Here is a 24,985-nt window from a genome sequence, read left to right on the forward strand (position 1 = left end):
CTGTAGGGGATACATTTTTGGCTTCTCTTTTGCCGCAGGCTTTCTGAGGTCCAGCTCTTAAATAAAGGAGTTGGATGTTGGTGGACAGTGTATCTGGCTTAATCTCATTTGTTTTGAGAAAGTAGGAAGTGTTTACATCTCTGGCTAAAAACATGGGCATTCTGCTTAGGGCAATTATTTATTTATTTATTTATTTATTAATATGTTTGGACCAAAATTAAATTGCCTATAGATGCAGTATAGTTCTAAAAAAACCTACGGATTTTTGGCAGTTACCTGGATGTCAAAGGACAAGTATGGCATGGTGATCTTGTGCTGCTAATCTCAGATTCCCCTTCTATCTCTCTCTAGATTATCTACCTAAGTTTTCCCCCAGTAAAAATTTACTTGGTGGTATCATCTGATCAGTGCCATTTCCATAAATTAAAAACCAAAACTGAACAACCACCACCACCAAAACCCCTCAAACAGACCTAAATCTGTTTAATAAGCTACTTCTGACTGAGCAGATTTTGGTACAATGTTGTGGATTCCTTTTTATTTTTTTTTAAATCTGACAATTTGATTGTTTAGAAACAAGAATGAACAGTATTTCTATGACATTGTCAAATGTGCTATACCTAGAAACAGCATCTTTGAAAAATAAACATTTCAAGTTTTGTTAGCAAACATAACATTCTGTTCCAAACTGAGATATGGTTTCTTTCTGAGACTTTTGACTAGGTTTATGCTAAGATGAGGACACTAATACTAAAATACACATTGAAGATTCAAGTATATGTTGAAAATTCAGCTCTTGAAACACTGCAAATGTTATTCCTCAAGGAAAGCATAAATAGTTTTTTGTACGTAAAACCATGGGCGTAAATATCTATCCAATGTAAATTACTTTCTGGTTGCACATGAAATACCTGAGATAATTAGGCAGAAGAATTTTCCGTCCACTAAAATAAGATTATTAATTGTGAAATTGTTATCATCCTGGGAAAAAAAAACCAAATCAGTTTAACAACACTCTCATTTTCTTTAAATACCATGAAACAAAAATCCTTATTTGAAACATTCACTATTCTAGATTGACTGTGCTAACATTGCAAGGTATTGCTCAAAGTGGGAGGAGAGTGAGATCTAGCTTTCCTGATACTTGACAGAAATATTCACAACATTATCTGGGAAGCATTGATGCAAATTCTAGAAGAGAAAAGGAGAGCTATAAGACCATATTTCCTGAGTTTTCTCATATTTGACATTGCTCAAATTGTAAAGGACTTTCTCAATCCAGGTGTCAGAAGGGTTGGGTTTTTTCTCAGCATGTGTGGAGTCAAAAGGCTTGATGTAAGTGTAAGAAGTCATTACACAGTTTTGACAACCACTGCTATATCAACCACAGTCAGCTCACCTTCGGATACTCCAACCATCACTCTGTATGCATATATATTTTTATATATTTATATATATATATATATATATCTCCATACATGGGAATAGAAGGCTACAGATTATGCACATAATTACCTAAAAAAATCACAAAAGAGAATCACTAAGGATCCAGGGAATAAAAAATACCACTCTTTGAATATTATGATCTTTTGAAGGTAGGAAGGACTCTGAAATCACAAAGATAAATATAATCAGTCTACAAATTCCATTGCTCTAGGTAAGGTGGTTGTTTTTCCTTTATTATTTTATTTTTGTTTTTGTGGGTTTGTTTTTGTGTGTTTGTTTTTGGGTTTTTTTTTCAGTTTTGCTTTTCAATTTTTGTTGTTGTTGTTGTCCCATTTTTTTTTCCTCTTTAAATTTCCCTGAGACTAAAAGTAGAGAAATAAGAAGTCCTGGAAACTAGTAAACTAATTATTCACCCAAAGAATTCACCAGCAATAAAACTCCAAACACAAAACCATAATATGCTACTGTAAAGAAAGCATCTGTCCAGACTGTATGCTCTGGCCCAAAATCATATGTCAGAACTATTCATATAATAAATGTTGGATTTTTTTAAATTATTATTTTATTAGACAGCGTATTTAATGTTTTTTACTTGAGAAAGCACTCGGAACAAGAGGTGTGTACTTTAGATACACATTTCAGAAAATGAGCAAATGTTTTATGATACAGTTCTTGCTTTTTATGTAAATATGATATAAGGATGTTTTACAACCTCTGTTGGACGTACATGTATAATACAGTGCTACATTCTGTACTTTGCCTGTGTTCAAGTTTGCTAAAACCACCTCACCACAGGACATAGGTGAAGAGTTCAGTATATGACTAAAATAGAGGGCTTTAAGGTTGGGGTTCATTTGCTTTAAACTTCTGCTCTATATGCAAGTGAATATGTTTTATTGTCACTTATGGAAATACTAACCTATGATGAATAAAAGTCATTGTGTATTGCAAGACAAAGATGAAGCTGCATTGTGAATCCACACTAGTGTAGTATACACATGTAAATCTAGAGGCTAGTTTCATGCAAGAGATTAAGATTGTTTTGTCCATAGCATTGAGTCACTTACTACCTCAGGTAGTAGATGTTCAATATTTCAGTGGTACTGATGACCTAAATGAGAGAACAACTTTTAATATTTCACACTATCAAGAAAAGCCCAGAAAAAAATCTCTCTTTCCACTTACATAAATTATCTGTTTTTCAGTATTTCTTAATAATATACTCCAAACATAGTCCTATGAAATCTTACACAAACATCCTGTGGAGTTTAAAAAAAATTGAAAACATTTAAGAATTTGCCAGAACCCTTCAAGTTTCATCTTAGGTCTCTTAAATTAAGATTCAGATTTATTCCTGAAAACCATCTCTGCCATCTAATGTGCTACTTTAACAGGACTGCAGAAGAAATTCTTCCCTGTGGGCAGGATCTATGAGGTTTGAAGTGCAACTCAGGTCAACTGCTGTCAGCTTCACCATACTGAGCTAGCTGTATCAAACAGCTGTATTTTGCTTTAAGATAGACTTGTGCTGTGACATTCTTGACATGTCTGTCAAGACATTATCTTTTTTATAATTATGGTTTAGCTTTTTTGTATTTATTTCTGCTATTCATGGTTTGGTTCTGATGATGATTTTTAGTAAGTAGCTCTAGCTGGAATAAAAGAAAACACTTTTTGGAAGGTGCTAAATATGTTGGTATGGTTCAATATATTTCCTTCACAGAAAAGAAGCATACAAGACTGAAAGAAAATAATGAAGTAACACCAGATGTAGAAGTGACATGAGGAAGATGCTTAGGCAATTTTGAGATGGGATAATGCTTCTTGATTGTGTTCTTTGAGCTAGAAGGTGGCAATTAGATTTTCATACACAGAAAAGTGTGAGACATCCTAATTAAACACCTTTTCATGGAAGTCATCATGGATAAAGCCAAACAGCTTGTAGTTACTCTCAAATGTTTCACCTGTGAGGATAACATTGAAAAATATCTTAATTTTTAAATATTTTTTTAATTTTTTTAAAATTGGAAGGAAATTATAATTTGAATGTTGATTCAATTATGGACATTACTCACTAGGAAAGTCAATCAAATGCATTTTAAGTGTAGCTATAGGTCATGTGTAGAACCATAAAACAGAGGAAAAGGACTGAATGGAAAATACGGTAGATTCACTCAGAGGATAAATCTGGGCTTAGGTGTTACTAACACCCAACACTTGTGCAACTTTGATGAAATAATTTCACCTTTCTCCTTTCCCTTTCCTTTTAAATACTTTTAACAATATTTGCTTCACAGTGGTTGTGAAAAGAAATACTTCTGTAGACATGACAATACACAGCATTAGTTTTTAAACTCTGAAGTTATAGATGAAAAGGTGTTTGATTGGTTTTTTTTTCCCCAGTTCTAAGATCTTATACTGCAGAATTGTGAACCGAGTCCCTTACTTAAGATCTTAATGGTATAAATGAACCAGGCTAGTTTTTCTTTATAAACAAAAGATTGCCCAGAAATCCACTGTACTGCCTAGAAGAAAAAGGTGATGCTTTGTCCAATATATGGCATAGACATGACAAGAGATGCTGAAGGCAAATAATGGCCAAAACAATGCATGGATATTGGTGATTACTGAATCTAAGAGAAGAGTATGTCTGGTTATGAATTTCATGATCTCACATACACATGGCTTGAGGCAGCAGGAGTGAAATCTCAATGAAGACAGTGGAAATCCTCACATGAACTTTAGTAGGGTCTGGATTTAATCCTAAAAGAAGTTTTTAAAGAATTTGGTGTCCTTGAGAGCTATGTAAGTGTTTGCTGAAATGTTTAATATATTAATATAGTTCTTCTAATAGGTATCCCTATGGGTATATACCTAATACTTACACACCTTTGGTGGACCTGTGAATGGATGAGAAATGATCACGTTGACTGAAAGCGTTTTAGGTTCAGCAGCTGTTTTTTTACAACTGTGAGGGTGTAATAGAATAGAACTTGCATTTGAGAGCAGGGAAATGAATGTGCAACTGCCTATAAACTGGAAGAATACAAGGGCTGAGTTTCTTCCATGTTCAAAGTACATCAGAGAATATCACATGCCCAGCAAAGAGAAATCTGGGAGTGCGAAACTTCTTCTAAAAGAGAAGCAGCATGTTATTATGTTGTGTTTAATACATAAGCAATGAAGGAGATTTGGTTATCTTGTTACTCCAGTGCAAAGCCAGGTGTAGGACCAGTTGAGTTTCCAGCAAGGCTGTCATGACTGACAAGTGAATTCTGGGAAAATAAAAAATGTTGTTACAATTTTCCAGTAGAAGGTTCCTTTGCTCTGTGTTCTCTAGAACTCCCAGTTAAACATTTTTTATTTCTTTTGACTAGAATTACTGCCATTAGGAAATGTTGCCTGAACATAGCACACAGTATTCATGTATCAGTTGTTTCTGCTGTTGCCAACAGTAACATCTTTCCTTGGCTCTCACCCACTGACTCTTGATGAGATCAAGTTGATTATTCAGCAGATATAGCCTACCACCTGCTCCATTTTTTTTTTAACTTGACTTGTAAAACTGTTAATACACTCTCCTATCTTGTTAAAGACATGTTTGTTATTCATCTGTGTTTAAAATAGAATAATAAAAAATTAAGAAGTGGATTAATTTATTAACAGACTTTTAATCGGTCCAATTCAGATTGACTGTAGTTTATACATATAAGAACCTGGGATAAGAGATGAGATACTCATTTCTTTCTCTTTTTCTTTTTCTTTTTTTTTTTTTAAGTTCACAGTATGGTTCTACCATTCAAGCTCTGAATTTTATTATTAATAAAGTTGCATGTTTTACAAGCCCTTTTCTGGAAATGCTACTGCAGATTTCAGTGCTATCTCAGTTTTATTAGAAATCATTCATTTCCTTGGACTTTATCATGCTGGTTTTGATTATGAATGTGTCTTAATGAAATAAACCAATTTAGTCCTAAAGAGGAAGAGGTGGTTATGAGTTGTGTTCGCTTTTGTTATTTCTTGAAATTCTGAATTTTGTTCTTCTTTATTTAAATACCTATGCAATTCTGAGAGAGCTTAAAGCTGGTTGTGGTTATGTGGCCAAAAGAGACATATGACTGTTTGGCAGGGATACTTATTTTGGGACTATAACAGCATTACATCTCAAAATCTTTTGTATTACACAAAATGTGACTGAACCCAGAATCACAGACTGGTTTGGGTTGGAAGATCATCTGGTTCCAAACTCACTATTCTTTACATGACTTGTTTCATACCTGTTTATATTACAGTTCAATGAAGCACAATAAGTAGCAGAATGCTATTGTTTTAAACAACAAAATTGCAGAGAATAATTCAGAACATTTGATCAATTTGATATATATCAAATATTGGTATTGAGTTATATCAAATGTATATACGTATAACACATTTTTATTGAACTCATATAAAACAATTCTGTTCAATGTGTTGTTCCCTTTGATTATACAATGAGGCAAAATGCACCTGCTGTTACATCCCCTATTTGTTTAAAGACAACTGACTTCAATAGTGTTTTTCTTGCAAGAGTGATGCAAGCCTGTATCGTGTTTTCTTCTCTCAGTCCTTAGTAAAGGTTTACTTGGTTTGTTCTTTTTCCTATTTTTTTCCTTTGAAATTAGGCAGCTACATGTGTATTTCAGTTGTGTCTGTTCCCATTTGGATCCTAGTCAGATTTCAATGGAACTGATAGCATGTATAAATTTTGAGCAGCTAAGTGTGTTTTGTTTGTTTGTTTTTATTGGCTACTTAATCAGTAGATATTAAAGGAGCTGTGAAGCAAGCTGAACTGCTTTTTTTTTTTTTGATTGATATTTTAAAATTAGAGTAGAATTACACTGTTGACATTTTAGAAGGCCTGTTTTGGAATTTTGATATTTCTAAACATAGTCCCGATTTCTACTTGCGTAGCTAAAAACTACACATACACTACAGTTGAAAATGCAGGGTAACAAGTAATGCCTATTCAATATGCCTGACATCTTCTGATCATGCCTGTGAAGTTACTAGCTCAGCTGTGAAGCTTAAAAGACTTTCCCAAAGCAGGCAGTGAACCGGAGCTGGTGGTGTTATGCAAGTGTGATTTGTCAGAATAGTTGGCAATTTCGGTCTAATGGTTTCAGCATGTGTCCTTCACTTTGAGCTTGTTTAAAAATATAACACTAATGTGACTTGCATTTAAGGCATATGAATTATTAGAGTGAAAATGTAATAAGCTTTGAGGGTTTGAAACCTCTGCAAATGAGAAAGATAAATTACATGTTAAAAGAAGTGGTCTTTTGCTGATTCCATGCACCACTCTACCAACATTTCACTGCTAGATGTCAAGATGACAGATTATTTCTTACTCTTCTTTTCTCATCATTTTTCATCATGCCTTTATCTACAGTTCTTTCTATCTTAGACTCTTGTCTGCTGAAACATTTTGGCAGTATCAAGCTGTCAAAATATTGCCCAGCTTCTCAAACGTGCTGATTGCGTTCAGCTTAGAAATGTACTTAGGCTAGGGAACTGAACCTCCTTTCTCCCTCACTCCCTCTCCCCATAAATATGGAAAGTATAGAATTAAAGTGCTGATTCTCTACTTTCTGATGGGAATTTCCTACATTCCTTGTTGCTGTTTAATTGCAGTTGAACAGATACACTCGTTCTGTGGCATATTAAGTTTGTAGGATACTTCATACAAACCATATTTCCCAACTCATGGACTGGACTGTGCTTCAGATATAGAAGACCCAGTATAGACCCTCTGTTCTACATTGTGCCTGTATTTGATTTGCCCTGTTCTCTGGAACTCAGAAAGGTGCCCTCTGGCGATGGCATTGGACCATCAGTTCATTTATCTTGCACATTGAACATTTCTTGTCATCTTGTGCCAATGATCTTACCTGTTTGGACTGTAAACATTAGAGACCAAGCTAAGTTGTAAACAATAAGTTTTCAGATGGCTACCGACTAGTACTTGACAGCATCCTCTTGTGCAACTTCCCTAGGTTGTGCATTTACCTAGGTGCATATACAGCTATAATGCTTTAACAGAAGTTTAAATATGTGGGGTTTAAGCTTGCCTATTTATTTGTTTGTTTGTTTACTCTCCAGTGACAATTTTCAGTGCTGTATACACTTTCCAGCTGTTCTGTGATTTGTTTTCAGGATGGAATCCAAGATTGACCTCAACCGTACATATCATAGAATAGTCAGGGTTGGAAGGGACCCCAAGGATCATGGTGTTCCACCCCCCCGCCACAGGCAGGGCCACCAACCTCAAGGCATGATCTAGATAAGGTTTCCCAAGGCCCCATCCAACCTCGCTTTGAACACCCACAGGGATGGGGCATCCACCACCTCTCTGAGCAGCCCCTTCCAGCACCTTACCACTCTCTCTGTAAAGAACTTCCCCCTAATACCTAATCTAAACCTTCCCTCGTTTAGCTTCAATCCATTCCTCCTTGTCCTGCCATTATCTACTCTTCTAAAAAGTGGATTCCACTCCTGCTTATAAGCTCCCTTCAGGTACTGGAAGGCTGCAATGAGGTCCCCCCGCAGCCTTCTCTTCTCTAGGCTGATCAAGCACAGATTCCCTCAGCCTCTCTTTGTAGGGGAGGTGTTCCAGCCCTCTAATCATCTTTGTGGCCCTGCTCTGAACCCTCTCGAGCAGTTCCATATCTTTCTTGTTAAGTTTCTCATCCACCAGAGCCCCCAGGTCCTTCTCAGCAGGGCTACTCCCAAGGAGCTCTTCTCCCAGTTTGTATATATTTCAGGGGTTCCTGCAGCACAAATGCAAGGTTCCTACTAAAACATTACTGAGAAGCCTATTACGGTATGATAAATTTAAAAGATGGCACTATTTTAGGAGCAGAAGTACTGGCACTTTGTCACTTTTGCCTTCTCTGTTTGATAATTTGCTGCCATTAGATATATTCCTAAATCCACACAATAAGAGAAAGGAAGAAGTAGGAGAGAAGAGCTCTTTCTAGTTCATTTAGACATTGGCTACTTCTATGTAGTGGAAAAGTGTTACTGTGCCAAATGGTCTTTTTGGTTTATCTGTTTTTTTTGTTTCTTTTTATTTACATGACAGTTTTGTCAGAGACAGGTAATTGCACATGACATTTTAGATGTCAAAAGTTCTATGTCTGATGTATTCATTTAGGGTCTCCCTATTTCAGTTTTCCCTATCGAAATCAATATGATTATTCATGTCAGAAAGCATTAACTTCACTTGCGATATTGTAATCTCATGTACTCTAGTCCAGATTTGGCTTCCCATTGATTTCTGATCTTATTCAGACCAGTGGCTTAATTTATTTTAAGTCTTCTGCTTTGGAACTGGAAAGCTACTAGAAGAATAAATAGTTTTTATGGAGAATCAGCTTGATTCTTCCTTCACTCATTTAATTAAACAATCCTAATAAAGATTGTCTTGAATTATAAAGAATGATTTCCGCTACAGTTTTTAACAGGCAGAGCAATCCTTTAAAGCCCTGTCATCTAGATGGAAGGTGATAATAATTTTTTTTTCCATTAGATTTCTTTTTAGCCAACATGACAACCTTGTGTTCTATATGAGGTCATCTTGTGAGAAAAATTGATTAAGAAGGTCTGAAACAGAATTACATTTCACATGAATAAAGCAGAAATGGCTTGAAATGCATTAAACAGGCACACAAAATATGTAATTTCTGTTTAATGTTTAATTAACTTTGAGTTTCATAATCTGCAGCTGGATTAGAAAATAAAAATAAATCTAGCAATTCCCATTGTTGATAATGGCTAATAGTGGAAGGCATCAGTTTGAATTGTTGTCTGGAGTATGACAACATCAGCTTTTATAAAAATGGTGCTACTTGCTGATAGTGTTAGATTATGTATAAATTTAGTCCAGCAATTTGTATGAGGAATGCTTTGGTACGTCTCACAGTACCAGCAGACTGCTAAACAGAACCTTTCTCCTTAAGAGTATGACTCATCTGCTGCCTCAGTGGAACTGGCTCCAGGGAGTAGGCGGGGAACATACCATGCAAGGTCTACGTTGAATGGAGGAGACCAATTATAAATATAGTCTTTGTGACCTTGCATGCTTCAGATGGCCTCATTAACAGGCCATGGATCAGATTGGTGTAGTGTGGCACAGCAGATCCCAGAGTAGAAGAGAGTCTGTGACACATGAAATAAAACAATGCTGGAGATCAGCACAAAAAACCTCCTATTGCTCACCAGGAAAAAAATCTTTAAAAATCTGGTTACACTTAAACTGAAGTTTATGTTTACATAATGGAAGACAGCAGTGCATAGAATAACAGTTCTTATTTGAGGCAAGGAAATTGCTAACACTGAAGCACATAAAAGATTATGTGCTCCAGTGTTAGCAGTAAAAATACTTTTAGAAGAAAAAACCAAACCAAAACAAAACCAAAAATAACTACCAGGAAAAGGTGATTTTAAACTTTATAATTACAATTTAAATCAGCAATATTAGGTATGTGTTTGATTCAGTCTAAGATATTGTTTTATGGTTGAGACCATCTTATCAAAACTAATGTGCTATAGCTCCAATAAATCTAGATCAGCTCTTGTGATAATTATTAGCAATGCCCCCTTGTGAGAAAGATCATAGCAAACATCTTCGTAAGAGTTACAGGTAAGGTAAAAAGATAATCAGTCCCTATTAACCCCTCCCATGCACAACTGGGAGTAAGGAAATGAGACAAAGAAATGTAAATCCATGTGTATTTATGTGTGGGTTATGGTCTTGCTATTGTTAGTGCTCCCATGCTCACTTTTGGGCTACTGGACTTCCAGTTTGCAAGTGATGCTTGTTGAAATCACAACTCCTTGAGCCAAACTGAGTGATCTTTTTATACAGCATGGTAATAGGAAACAAATAGAGTAATTCATGAGTATTTGGCTAGTTCATTACCCAGATTTACTACAAAATATAACATAATCCATGCAAGTAAAGACTGTACAGTCAAGGTGAAAGAAAGTGTTTCTAATTTTGTTTAATACAGAATGTAACAGCTTACTGAGGTGAAGATGCAATTCTTTAAGCTTCTTTCAGTCTGTATTAAAGCTGTAGTGAAATAACAGAATCAGTCTTCTATTGTCAATTCAGACACATCATCACAACATTACAAAATCTTTTCCTCATATTTCTCTCATAATATATATGAAATTCATAATCATCTACAGAAGAACAGTATTTGGATTTCAGATACATATACAAAAAATACCTCTGAAACTGCTTTTATACATACTGCTTGTGGCTTTTACACTGCTCATGTAAAAACAGGATTATGTATTTGGAACACATTTTAAAATCAGGATTTGAAGTTCATTGTGTTGTTTTATTTAAGCTTGATATTGATATATTCTCCATGGGTATTTATCTTCTTAAAATAACCTAAGAGATCCATTGATTTGGTATTTTAGAAAATTTGGTGAGGCTATTTATGTCTTATAACTAAGCTTACACATTTTATAATAGCTTAATATGTCAAGGGGATAGTCAAATATTATTTTCTAGATAAAATACTTAAAGGAGAGTGAGAAGCACAAAAAAAGAGATTTATTTCATTGCAGTGGATATAATTGTAATTGGGCCATTAACTGACAGAATTCTGTGCTGGCTAGGAGGAGATAAAGATATGACATATGTGCACAAAAATGAAGGCTGGAAGATGAATAGGCCTTCTAGGGACTTGATCTTTACAGATCAGATAAAGATTCTTCAGGCCTCTTTCTTGCAGTCTGTGCTACATCAAAGGCTGCCTTTCAGATATAGTAACGTGCCCATGGAACCTGGGGACAAGACCTTCGAAAATGGACAGTTCTGAGATTGACATGCAGCTGGGCTTCAGGTTTTTGAGTCATTCATTTGCTTTTTTTGTGTGTGTGTGTGTAATCTTTTGTAATCCCTTTAAATGTTCAAGTCCATAGGGTGATGCAGTAAATAATACTTGCATCTTACCTATCATTCCCAATAGTTGTTTTGCTTCTAAAGTAGCCATTCTCTTTGAAAGATGTAAGGAAATCTAGTCGAAGGTAACTCTTGACTTCTTTCAAAGTTTTTTAAGGAATAATTGTTGATAAGTGCTCTGAAGCTTCCTGAAAATAATGCACCCTGTAAAATATTTAGAAAATAATGAGAGATAACAGTTCTCACTCATTAAAAAAAGCTAAAATTAAAAAAAGTAATTGTTTAACCTAGGAACATTTATTAAGTAAATGCTTGTTTAAACACAGTGTTTATAAGCACTTTAAATTTGACATCAGCTACTGTGTCACTTAAACTGGCTAAATATAACATCAGCCCTTTTGATCTCTTAGCAGCATCACCTCGGGTCAGTGCAACCTGGAAAAGCACAGGGATAGATGATACAGCATTTGTTAGCTTTTGCAGCCCTCTCTCTCCAATCATGGTTTCTCAATTTATGTGCTACTTTGGAGTAATTTGAGTTTCATTACCAGAATCTGAGAATCCTTATTCTCCAGCAGACTGTACAAAATAGGCAGTTTTAAATACCTTGAAGTGAGCCGGAATGTTTCTCTTACATGTTAGTTTTCTTCCTTTTCCCCTTTTTAGTGGTGTTTCCTTTTTCATCTTATCTAAAAAGATGATGTTATACAGAGCATCATTGAAGGCTTGAAAAACATCTCACAGCTTTTGTGTTCACAGCACGCATGCAGAGGCATGGAGTAAGGGACGATTAAAACCTAGTATGCAGAAACATTATTTTGCATTTTTATTTCAGAACCATTGCTGCTTTTTTTTTTTTTTTTTTTTTTTTTTACATCCAAAAATATGAATCTCAACATTTTAGCATTTACTAGAGAAATCTCTAGGGAACTGCAATGGGTCGTGGTGTTAGAGAAGCTGTTACCTGATTAAGCCCTCATTGTAATGAGAAGGAAAATGGGAACTGCCAGGTGCTGACCTGCTGTTGGTTTAGTCCTCCGTTGGTGTTCTCCAGAGACTCTTCCATCAAACCAGGGAAGGCAAGACCTGACATTTGCATACCTCAAAAGGCATCAGGAATGTTTTCTTTGTGAGGCTTGAAAAATTAGTCTGTCTCTGTGTCATGATAAAGGGCACAGGTAACTTGAGTTTGCTTCACAGTCTAGCAATATGTGACCCAGAAGTCTTGACTTCTTACTCTGGCTCTTACCAAAGCCTTCTGTGGAAGGGTAAAAGTCTCCATTATTAGACTCCATGTTGCTGTGATAGAAGTGTTCTCTGTGCATAGAAATGAAAATCCTCTGAGAACACCTTAACTATATATACATTTATATATATATAGCTATATAAGAAATATTTTAATTATTATTTTAATTTAATACTTTTCCTTACCTTTCCTAAAAATGTGAGGTATTACTCAGGAGAGAATGGTACTGTTTTTTCATGACACAACCTTCCTATCAGTCAGCCCATATATTTTAAAGTGCCCACTTCTTGTACATTAAAATCTTGCATGATCTGTGTCCTTGTGATCGTCTGCACATAAATGTTGATAGAGAGTCTTCTTCTGGGTAATCAGTGTACTATAGTAGACTGCTTTTCTGGAAATGGTCCTGTGTGTTTTCTGCATATGTAACTTACTATAGAAACACAGGATTGTTCTGTGGCAGTAGCAGAAGGCGAAAATACGATATTTATCCGCATTTTGAGAGAACCAATGACTTATTGTTCTGACCACTGAGCTTTTAGATTTATTCTAGTCCCAGCTAACAGCCATTATTCTGACTACTAATAATTTTTGTAGCATTCATAGGAATTGTTATCTGCTTCAGGGAAAACAGTACTGGTGTGATACCAAGTTGCTTAAACATTAATTCTCTCTCTGACATGGGATAATAAGAAACATGTTTTAACTATATATTCCAGCTACATCTCTGTATATAATTTGGAAAATTGATCTAATAGGTGGTACAAAATTTAAATTGATTGTTATACAGTAGAGAAAAGTGCAGAGATTCTTCAGATAAGGATTAAGCAAGACATCAGAAAGGTGTCTTAGGCTGTTGCCAGCATGCGTAGATCTGGCTCATGGTCATGTGTACTTCCAGTAAGGTGTTGGGTTTTGGTTTGTTGGAGTCAAGGAACAGCCATTTTCTCACTGGTCAGTATCTTCTTGGTGTGGGATATACTTTCTTCCACCATTTAAGACCAAAAAAACCTAAAACAACAAAAACCAAACTGTTTTTTTTTTTTTAAAAATAGTTGCTTTTAGCATTTTCACTTTGTAGTGCACAGTAGCTGAGGTATCTACAAACTTTTCATGGAGATGAGGAACTTCAAGTGTGGCTGCTGTACTTTCCATACAAAATTCCTAGTAATATTAATGTTTATTTTATATTTATTTTCATAATCGACCTATCTGTTCTACTGTTTTCTGTGGAAAACAATTGCAGTTCTCTGGGTACCTGAAGGCAGTGGAGCAGAGTTGCAGGGAGATCTGAGGGCAGTGTTGGCTGCAGCTGATTACATTGTAGTAAGTGCCGTACCTTGCTTAGCTAGTCTGGTGAAATGTGACTTAATTGGCTTGTACTCATCAGAAGATGTACAAATTCAGATGCTGAACTGGCTGTGTTGACTGAAGAAATTAGATACTGTGGTGGTTTAACCCTGGCTGGAGGCCAGATGCCCACCAAATGAGAAGTACAAACAGATCTTAAAGCATCTCCCCCCCACCCCTCCCATCTTAGCAGACTTCACTTAGTCATCATTTTGCTCCCTTCTTCCCCCCTATTGTGGCACGGGGAGGGGCAGGGACTGGGGAATGGGGGTTTCAATCAGTTCCTCAGGAGCTGTTTTCCTTCTTGACCAGGGTTGGGGGGGCATTCATCATACCCTTCGCCTGCTGCAGCGTGGGGTCCCACCCACAGGACACAGTCCTCCATGAACTTCTCCAACGTGAGTCCTTTCCCACGGGGTTTCAGCTCTGCACCAGCTGCCCCAGCGTGGGTCACTTCTATGGGGTGCAGTCACAAATCGTAGAATGTCTCTCAGGACCAGACTGCTCCGGCCTGGTCCTCCATGGGGGCACATGCCCCCACCCCCAGAAAACCTGCTGTGGCATGGGTCTGTCACTCATCTCTGTGTGTCTGTCTCTCTCTGTGCGCTGCAAGTGCTGGCAGAGGCTTGCTCCAACATGGATCACATCATCTGTATGTTTCCCCCTGCTCCAGTGTGGAGCCTCTCCATGGGCTGCAGGTGGGGTCTTGTCCTTTTCCATGGGCTGCGGGGGTCACCCGCTTCACCATGGGTTTCTCCATGGGCTGCAGGGGCATCTTGCACTCCAGCACCTGGGGTGCATCCTTCCCCCCTTCCCTGACCTTTGTGTCTGCACATTTTCTTACATCTTTTCCCTCCCTTCTCTGAGGGCAAAAAGTGTCTGCTTGAGTGGGTTTTTTTAACCTAAACATGATTCCCAGAAGCACTGTGACTGTTGCTGATGGGCTTAGCCTTGGTCAGCAATGATTCTGGCCTTGAGCTGGCTGGTGTTTGCTCTGTGGGACCTGCAGAGAGCTTCTGGCTGCTTCTAGCAGAAGCCACCCATGCAGCTCCCCTTCTCCAGCAGACCCAGCCATGCAAAATTACAACAATGGAAAAAAATGTTGTAGTAAATGACCAGAAAATGGAAAATACTGTCAGTATCTGCACTGTTTTCCCAGTGCCATGAAGGGAGGGTTGTATTGTGCTTTTTCATAGTGTAATGCACCTAATTAATCTGGGAGGAGTGGCTGACACACAGGAACACTGCCCTGCCATTCAGCGAGACCTGGACAGGATGGAAAGCTGGGCAGGGAGAAACCAAATGAGTTTCAACAAAAGCAAGTGTAGAGTCTTGCACCTGGGAAGGAATAACTGCTTGAATCAGTACAGGCTGGGGGCTGACCTGCTGGAGAAGAGCTCTGTGGAGAAGGACCTGGGGGTCCTTCCTGGTTGATGACAGGTTGGCCATGAGCCAGCAGTGTGCCCTGGTGGCTAAGAGAGCCAATGGGATCCTGGGGTGCATCAGGAGGAGTGCGGCCAGCCGATCCAAGGAGATGATCCTCCCCCTCTACTCTGCCCTGGTCAGGCCCCACCTGGAGTATTGTGTCCGGTTCTGGGCTCCCTGGTATAAAAAAGACAGGGATCTCCTGGAGAGAGTCCAGAGGAGGCTATGAAGATGATTAAGGGCCTGGAGCATCTCCCCTATGACGAAAGGCTGAGTGAGCTGGGACTGTTCAGCCTTGAGAAGAGAAGACTAAGGGGGGACCTTATTAATGTTTAGAAATATCTTAAGTATGGGATGCAGGGGGAATCGGCCAGCCCCTTTTCAGTGGTCTGTGGAGACAGGACAAGAGGCAATGGCTGCAAGTTGGAGCACAGGAAGTTTCACATCAACATGCAGAAGAACTTTTTCATAGTGAGGGTGACAGAGCCCTGGGACAGGCTGCCCAGGGAAGTGGTGAAGTCGCGATCTCTGGAGGCATTCAAGACCCGTTTGGATGCCTGTCTGTGCAATATGTGCTAGGGAGCTGCTTTGGCAGGGGGGTTGGACCCAATGATCTCTCGAGGTCCCTTCCACCCCCTGAGATTCTATGATTAATTACATGATAGAGGGGGTTTGGTTTTTGGGGTTTTTTTAATGTGCTACTTGGCTACTTTGGAGGGTACCTCCAGCTGGCAATGCCTTTAAGATGCTAGTAACTTTCTATTAGCTGAGAAAAATCTGAATTAATGAAAAAAACAACAAGTGGGGACACATTTTCTGGCAGCAGAGCACATGGGTTTTTTGTTGCTGCTTTCTTGGGGTTTCTTTGTTTATATAGAATGATTGCAAATGTAAAAGAAAGGAAAAGACCCTGTGTTTTGCTTTATGAAAATTATCATCCTGATAATCATTATGGGGGGAGAGGGACTGCCCTCATGGGATCAGGTGACACAGGGGTTGCTACCCTGTGTGGGACTGAGGTGAGGTTCTGACAGCACCATCTATGCCTTTCTGGCTTACATGAGTCTTCTGATCATATTCGTCTTGGTTGTTAGCAAGAAGTGACAGTTGACTCAACTGAAAATGTGACTTAGACTACCAGTTCATTTTGTGTAGGGAATCGGACTGAATATTAAAAGCATTATGAGGCTCACTCTGCACATACTGCTACGCAGTCAAGCATTGTCATCCCTAGTTATCTTGGTGGATATAAACAGGCTATTTCTGTTAGAAAGGGACCATGACTTCCCAGAAACAGTTGCTAAATTTTTTATTGGGCTATAAAATAATGTTGTTCTTAAAGTAAATCACTCAGCAATTAAGACATGGCTGAGTCCACATGAACTACATTCACCTCAGGTAGCAGCTTCTTCAGAGCGAGCTTGCTTGCTTTCAGGATGGGTGCTTGCCTCCAGGCTGGGGATGCTGTGTGCAGCTCAGCGGGTGAACACTCATTACACTTGGCAACTTCTATATGCTAAATTACAGCAAACTTCTCATGAGTATGTATAAACAGCTTTTTCTCAAAGTTTTGTTTGTTTCTTTGTTTGTTTTGTTTCATTTTGTTTTTAATAATTTTGTATGAGGATACATACAATGGATGTGTCTGATTTGCAAGAGCATCATCTGACCGTTCCTGTGCACTGTGCTTTGCTTAATGTGGGGCTAAGTGAAGAAACTGGATTTCTTTCAAATTATTTTAAATGGGAAAAATGCCCTCTAGGAGCATGCCTGTTACTTTCCAGCTGCTAATGTGCATTCAGTCCATGGGACCAGACTACAGCCAGTCCAAATTAATGAGTTTTTATGGGTCCCTAATAATCACTGGGGATGTCAGTACTTCCTGTAATTGAAGCTAAATAATTTAATGGAGAAATAAATGTCCATAATGCATGGTTTTAAGATCCCAATAAAAACTTGTCATTGGATGGTAAATTTAATTAATATGCATAAAGCAAGGTGGTGTGTGTAAGGAGAAGGTATTTTCAGAAGGATGTTGCTGGATTTTGAACTTAAGCAGAACCACATAAGTGACATTGGAAGGAGGGTTAAGTTTCCTAATGCACAATTACAGTACTTAAATAAGTAAATAATACAGAAAAAAGCATTTTTAAATTTAAAAATTTTAAATTTTTAAATATTTACTCAAATACACAGAATTTTCGAGTGCAAAAAACCATATATATAGAAAATTCCCTAGAGAAAACATGTGCATGATGAAATTAAAAAACAAAGGCTTTGCCACGTGAGGAATCAGTAAACACTAAAATGCATGTCCTCTCTCTCTCTCTTTGGTCTTCAGCGCCTTGCTAAAGAAGCAGAGAAGTACCAAGCATCGCATCAGTGGAGGGATGAGTTTGGGGTAAGTTTCAGTTCTCCTTTTAAAATTCACAGATTTTTCCTCTTTGAAATGTTAACTATATTCCTCCAAACACATTTTTTTATATCCATCACAGAAGGAGTCATTGACTATGAATGGGCATTTTATTTTATTCAGTAAACAGAATCTCAGCCTGAGTGTCAAGAGAATACTGTGGACTTTTCACTTCAAAAGCTCGTAGGGAGCTTCAGAGAGCCAGGGAGGTAGCTCTGAGGTGCACACAAGACATCTGTTTGTTTTGACATACAAGGAATGATTACAGAGGAGACATCTGAGTGACGGTAACTCTCAGATGTGTGCTACTAAAATACAGAATCATAGAAAAGATTTTTACTAGTTGTTTTTTGCTTATGTGGTGGGAAAAAAAAAGCAGGAACAAAAACAATACAGAAGGATTTGGTTATCTACATAACTTTACTGGGGAGTCATAGACTGTTTTTTTAGAATCTTTTTCCGTACTTCAATAACCACATCTTTTCAGTACTCTGGTACTACTGAAAGAGGCCCTAACCTGGTCAAACACTCAGCTATCCTCTTCAATCATTTCAGATTTTACTGCAAAGCAAATGAGGTGATTGTAAAACGAGTAACATTAATTCCGTATTACCAATCAAGCCAAATTAATATGATTATAAGCCTGTTAATTTCAGGCTACAGTTCCCTGCTGTGTGTCAAAGTCATTTGTTATGCCTTCATTACCTGTTCCTTCAGAAATAAAAGCAGATGGTGTTTTTACATGATGCTGTTACAAGCCTAGACAGCGTTTCCATATCCACCTGAATCATGGTGGCACACAATGGTTTTCTGACATGTCCTTCCTCATCCAGCCTTCCTCCAATATTTGGAGATCTGAAAACAAACAGACAAAAAACCCCTCAGAGGTCACACCAAAAAATTCTGGTACGAGTGCCTGACTTTTAGGAGTTCAGAGTAGGTCTGGATACAGCCTGAAAGCTTTTAAATGTGCTCTCTGCACAGGCACAGCTTCTAAAAGATGGCAAAACACAAAATGCAGATTCCATAGGGATGCAATAATGAGAATGTTACAGTGAGCTTTTCTGCTAACTTTTCTGTTTTGAATAGCAAACAAAACCTGCAGGTTTGATGAACTCAGTGCAGAACAGCATGCAGTCAAATGCTCCTTATATTTTTGCTTCTTACTATACACACTGGCATCACATTGACAACACTGTGTCAGCTTTAGTTGCAGTAGAAGTCAGTCATACCGCAGAGGCTTCTGGTCTTATCAGAATTCATTGCTAAGGAGAGATCTCAAAGTAATTTTGAAATGTGATTTTATATTAATGTTGTGGCTCAAGCAAACACAATGGTCAGAATAAAATAATAATTAAAAAAAAAAGCAGTTGGATTTATAATAAAGTAACTGCAAACTGAGCTTGTGCTTTACTATTTTGAATGTAGATGAGAACACTGTGCACTGTATAATAACCTTGACATTAGGTTATGCAATTAAATTTCAAAAAAATATATTAAGCCTCTTATAATTTAATTTGTTCCATTTTTGCCAGAAGTAATCTTTCTTCTCTTTTGGCCTACTTTTTAGAAAATGCCTGCTCAAATTAGTGTGCACACAGATCTTTCTGATAAACTTAATTTTCACTGAAAGATTCATTCTCCTAATGGCTGTGATGGAAAATAGAAGATACACTGTAAAACTTTCTGCGGATGAGGGTTCTTAAAGTGCTTCTGGTAGCATTATGAATGGTCTACATCATGCTGTATGAGGTTATTTCTTGTCCAAGATTTGGTCTTGGGTGATGAAAGCCCTTCCAGCAGCATTACATGAGTCACATGAAACTCTTTGGGACAATCTATTTCTGTTTCTAATGAGCTCATGATCAGCAATGTCCTTGATAGTCAGATTGCAGGTGAATAATAGTCTATGGAGCTTTAAGGAGAAAATATCATAAACATTCCTTCTGGGGAAGTATATGTGGACTGACTTCAATGAAATTAATCCAAAAAGGAAGGTCAAAGGGGACTGGTCGTTAATACCAAGGTTTAGACAGATGAAAAGGATGAGTCAAGAAAAAGACTCCTAGAGTGCCTGTTCTAACACCTTATTCAAAATATGAGTTAAATGTACAGTTTTTAGGAAAAAAAAGTATGTAAGCATTAAAGATTGTAAAAGATTTTATTTGCAGGTTAATGTTGCAGTATAACAAAATTCAGCATTCTCTGATAGGGCCTTTTGAAGTTATCAAATACAGATTTGTTTTTTTCAGGCAATTATTCCATGTAGGGACTGTCAGAATTGTCTAAAGGAGAGAATTTACATTACTTTTTGTAAATAAAGTTGGGACTAAAGCATTGATAGAAACAAAAATCCACATCTACTAAAATCCTTATTCCCTACTGTTTCTAATTGAATGAGAGTAGAATTCTTCCAACATGCTTAGTACAACAGTGTCTTAAATTCCAGCTATTTCAGAGTGACCAAGAGAAGAAAATAAAAAGTGAAAATTAAAGTTTTTGCTTTTTGATAAATCATAGAATCATAGAATCACAGACTGTTTTGTGTTGGAAGGGACCTCAAAGATCCTCTAGCTCCAACCCTCCTGCCATGGGCTGGGACTCTCTCCACTAGACTGGGTTGCCCAAAGCCCCATCCAGCCTGGCCTTGAACACTGCCAGGGAGGGGGCAACAACAGCTTCTCTGGGAAACCTGTTCCAGATTTCACCACCCTTACAGGGAAGGATTTCTTCCTCATGTCTAAACTACCCTCTTTTAGTTTAAACCCGTTATCCCTTGTCCTGTCACTCCATGGCCTTGTAACCAGTCCCTCCCCAGTTTCCCTGTGGGCACCTTTAGGGACTGAAAGACTATAATAAGGTCTCCCTGGAGCCTTCTCTTCTCCAGGCTGAACAACCCCAACTCTCTCAGCCTGTCCTGACAGGAGAGGTGCTCCAGCCCTCTGATCATCTTTGTGGCCATCTCTGGACTCACTGAAACATGTCCGTGTCCTTCTTGTGCTGGGAACCCCAGAGCTGAACACAGTACTCCATATGGGGCCTCACCAAAGCAGAATCCCCACTGTCAACCACCTGATTATGTTTGTTTTGATGCAGCCCAGGATACAGTTGGCTTTAAGGGCTGTGAGTACACACTTCTGGGTCATATTTAGATTCTTATTCACCAGCACTGCCCAATCCTCCTCAGGGCTGCTCCATCCACGCATTGCACAGCCTGTATCCATGTTTGGGATTGCCCCTACACAGAGCAATTCGCCCTTACTGAACCCATACTGGCTGTCACCAATCACCTTCCTGTCTTCCATGTGCCTTAGAGTAGTTTCCAGGATAATCTGCTCCATGACCAATAGGTAAAGGAATCATTAACAAAGGTTAAGAATTTTTAAATTTCATTTTGGTTTTATCTGATATAATCTGTCCATGTTTACTAACACAAAAAAGTAGCAGTGTACATGGAAATCTCAGGCCGATATTATTTTGTTGGACTTGATGATCCTTATGGTTCCCTTCCAACTCAGGATATTCTATGATTCTAAATAAAGATCATAATGGATTTTGTTATTTTACATGGATAATTAAATATCAAAATAATTTTCACAATTACTAATTAATTTACTAAAAAGTACAAAAGGTTTAAAAGAAATATTAAGAATAATAATTAAGAAAAAAGAAAAAAATCATTAATATCGGATTATAATGTGTTATTTCCTGATTAAGCACAAAGTCAATTAAAATATCCACATCTACAGCCCTAAAATAATACTGACCTGCTAGAAAACTAAGCCATCAGAGAATATTTATGAAGGCAAATCCAAAGCACTTAGCTTCAGGTGAATAAAAAAAATGCCATTCTCTGCTTGCTTCTCCATTGGTATTACCCAACTCTAGCTGCACATACTGCTGGAGACACAAAACCTACCTAAACTTTTTTAGATTATTGCCATTACAAATCAGAAGTACAAACCAATATTGCCAAAAGAAACAGCCCTGTCAGTTTGAATTTTCTTGTATGCTGCAGAGTGAAGGGGGGTTGGTTTTGACACTTGTGATGGTCCAATTATTTTTCTGGCATGGAGATGCATGAAAAAAATTGCACGTGAATTGGAAGGAGGATGGAAGAATTCTGTATGAAATAAATGCTGTTATTCCCCAAATGGATCTTCTACAAATACATTTGATGCCACGTTTTATTGCCTTGCAATGGTTGGTTAACTAAAGCAATTTTGTTTCCAGTTGGGTTGCAATATTAATTGTACTTACACATGTATAAACATAAGGGCCATCTCATTTGTATTTTAACAAGGGGAGGCTTTATGGATGGCCTATTAGCATCCACTTATGTATATGAAGACTGAAACTCAGACTTTTAGGAATTAATTATCACATTAAAATGCAACATGAAAAATCCCTTCAATATGCCTTATCTTTTAGCCAATAGTGTCGTTTTATATCCGTCTGTGTAAATGATCATTTTCTGAGTCCTGGTAATTCTCAGACAGCATTTACTGTGATGATAATATGCAGGCTGGAGTATATGTACCAACAGGGCTTAAAATTAAAGACAAAAGGTCATGGAAATACTACTTTCGAATGACAATTTTTTTTTGGTAGTAAAAATACTGGCTGCATAGAACTGCAGTGAAAGGTTGCTCAGCAAAGAAATGGAAGATAAAAAGGGTTACTGTGATAAAACAAGTCTCAGATCACAGGAGTTGATCCAAGAAGTGACCTGCAATAGCAAAACAGTACTAGGCACCTCTGTGCTTGATGTGTCTGGAGATTGCAGATTTTCAGGAGTGTCTGTAATTTGTTGTATATATTACAGTGCTATAACATTGCACCTTGAAAGCCTTAACTGGAAAAAAACCCTGACACCAAACTTCCAGCTTCTAAAGGAGAGGCTTAGTAACAATGCTTTGCTTTTTGAAAGAGGAAAAAACTCTGAAGACAGAAAAAAAAAACCCTAGAATTTTTTCACCCCTTTCAGAGACAGGATACAGCTTACTCATACCTTGTACCTCTGATAGTTCTCTTGGGCAAAGAGAGCATCTGTGAGAAGTGATATTGTTTAGATTTGGCTCCAGACCTGGGGTATAAGGAACATGTCCCCATAGGCTCCTTGTAGGCGTGGGATCCTTTCCCAGTAAAGTCATATATTCTTTAATTCTGTAAAAGTTTTAACAATACTAAACATGGTCTAAGTGTCAAAGCTGTCTGTATATTCACAAAATGCTCTGATCCAAAATGCAGTAAAATGAATCTTCCATTGATTTTGATGTGTTTTGGATGAGTTCTCACACTCCTAAACCATATGTGATTTGGAAAAAATATGCCGAATGATTGATTTAAATTGACAGGCAGATGGTCAAGGTTTTAGGGAGGATAGATCAGGAATTCCAACCATTTCTTCCTGTCAGTCAGCTTCACTGGGGGTCCAACTGAAATGTCTCCATACAAATGCATGTAGTGTGGGGAACATAGAAGAGGAGTTAGAAATATGTGCACGCCTGCAGGGCTATGATCCTGTTGGAATCACTGAGATGTCATGGGATAGCTCCTATGATTGGAGTGTTGGGATGGAAGGATACAGGCTTTCTAGGAAGGACAGGCAAGGAAGATGAGGAGGGGAGTGAGGTGTTCTATGTCAATGACCAGCTGGAGTGCATGGAGCTCCATCTGGGAATGGGTGAGGAGCCCACTGAAAGCTTATGAGGCAGGAATAAAGGGAGTGCAGAGACAGGAGACATTATAGCAGGGGTCTGCTACAGGCCACCCTACCAGGGAGACCAAGTGGATGAGACCCTCTATAGGCAGATAGGAGCAGCCTCATGTTCACAACCCCTGGTGGTCATGGGGGAATTTAACCACCCTGATATCCACCCTGATTAACCACAACACAGCAAGAAAGTTCCTGGAATGCATTGATGACAATTTCCTCCTCCAAGCAACAGAGGAGCCAACAATGAGAGGTGTCATGCTGGACCTTGTTCTCACCAACAAGGAGGGGTTGGTAGGAGATGTGAAGCAGCTCAAGGGTTCCCTTGGCTGCAGTGACCATGAAATGGGCATCCAACTCTGGGGCCCTCAACCTAAGAAGGACATTGAGCTGTTGGAGTGGATCCAGAGGACAGCCACAAAGCTGATTGATCAGAGGGCTGGAGCACCTCCTGTATGAGGACAGGCTGAGAAAGTTGGGATTGTTCAGCTGGAGGAGGCACTGGCAAGACCTTACAGCAGCCTAGCAGTACCTGAAGGTATCCTATATGAAAGCTGAGAAGGGACTTTTTTACAATGGCATATAATGATAGAATGAGATTTAATGGCTATAAACTGGAAGAGGATAGATTTAGACTAGATATAAGAAAGAAATTCTTCCCTGTGAGGGTGGTGATGCCCTGGCACAGGTTTCCCAGAGAACCTGTGGCTGCCCGCAGATCACTTGCAGTGTTCAAGGCCAGGTTGGATGGGGTTTTGGGCAACCTGGGCTAATAGAGGGTATCCCTGCCCATGGCATGGGGGTTGGAGCTAGAGGATCTTTGAGGTCCCTTCCAACCCAAACCAGTTTGTGATTCTGTAGCATTTTATTTTCTGAAGACCTGTGTGCCACCTTCATTTCTGTTATGTACAGCTTTCATTACTGTAAACTTAATGTGCCATATCTCAATGAAAGGAATGAAATCTCCTTTTTTCTCTCAGTAATTGTTTGCATTTTGATGTCTTTTTTGACAGAGCTCCATGTGTTTACTGGGTGTGGTGGGAAGGTGGGGTGATGAGGAATCAAGAATGAATCAGATGCACTATAATTGTGTGGTTCTAGCAGTGGTTCTGATACTTATTTGATGCTTAATTAAATTGCTGAGACCTGTTTCATTCATAAAAATGCACTTGTGACTATTGTAGGAATGGGCATTTCTATATTTTTTTCAGTATTGCTTTCTCAAAAAGGGACAGGAGATGCAGCAGTTACAGCACTTGAAGCAGTGTCTCCTTACTTTCTGGGATCTGCACAATTGCTAAGAAATTGATCTTAATGGAGAAATTCAGTGTGAACATGCCCACGCTGAAGCCTGTTTGGAGACAAATGACATAGGCTTCACCTGAGAGTGCAGGATTTGTCTGGCATCCTCTCTCAGGAACAGGATGTGTC

General features: G+C 38.3%; 1 protein-coding gene across 5 annotated transcripts in view; it reads left to right on the plus strand.

Moving 5' to 3' along the window:
- Positions 1-24,985, plus strand: part of CACNA2D1 (calcium voltage-gated channel auxiliary subunit alpha2delta 1) — a 410,029-nt gene that overhangs the window by 177,942 nt on the left and 207,102 nt on the right. For all 5 annotated transcript variants that reach the window (XM_084263178.1, XM_084263177.1, XM_084263180.1 and 2 more), the window contains exon 4: positions 17,767-17,826. In XM_084263178.1, coding sequence (XP_084119304.1) covers positions 17,767-17,826 — 60 coding nt within the window. The remainder of the gene's footprint in view (positions 1-17,766; positions 17,827-24,985) is intronic.

This window comes from Gallinula chloropus, assembly GCF_964237585.1.
Source record: "Gallinula chloropus genome assembly, chromosome: 1".
In the NCBI taxonomy this organism is placed as follows: domain Eukaryota; kingdom Metazoa; phylum Chordata; class Aves; order Gruiformes; family Rallidae; genus Gallinula; species Gallinula chloropus.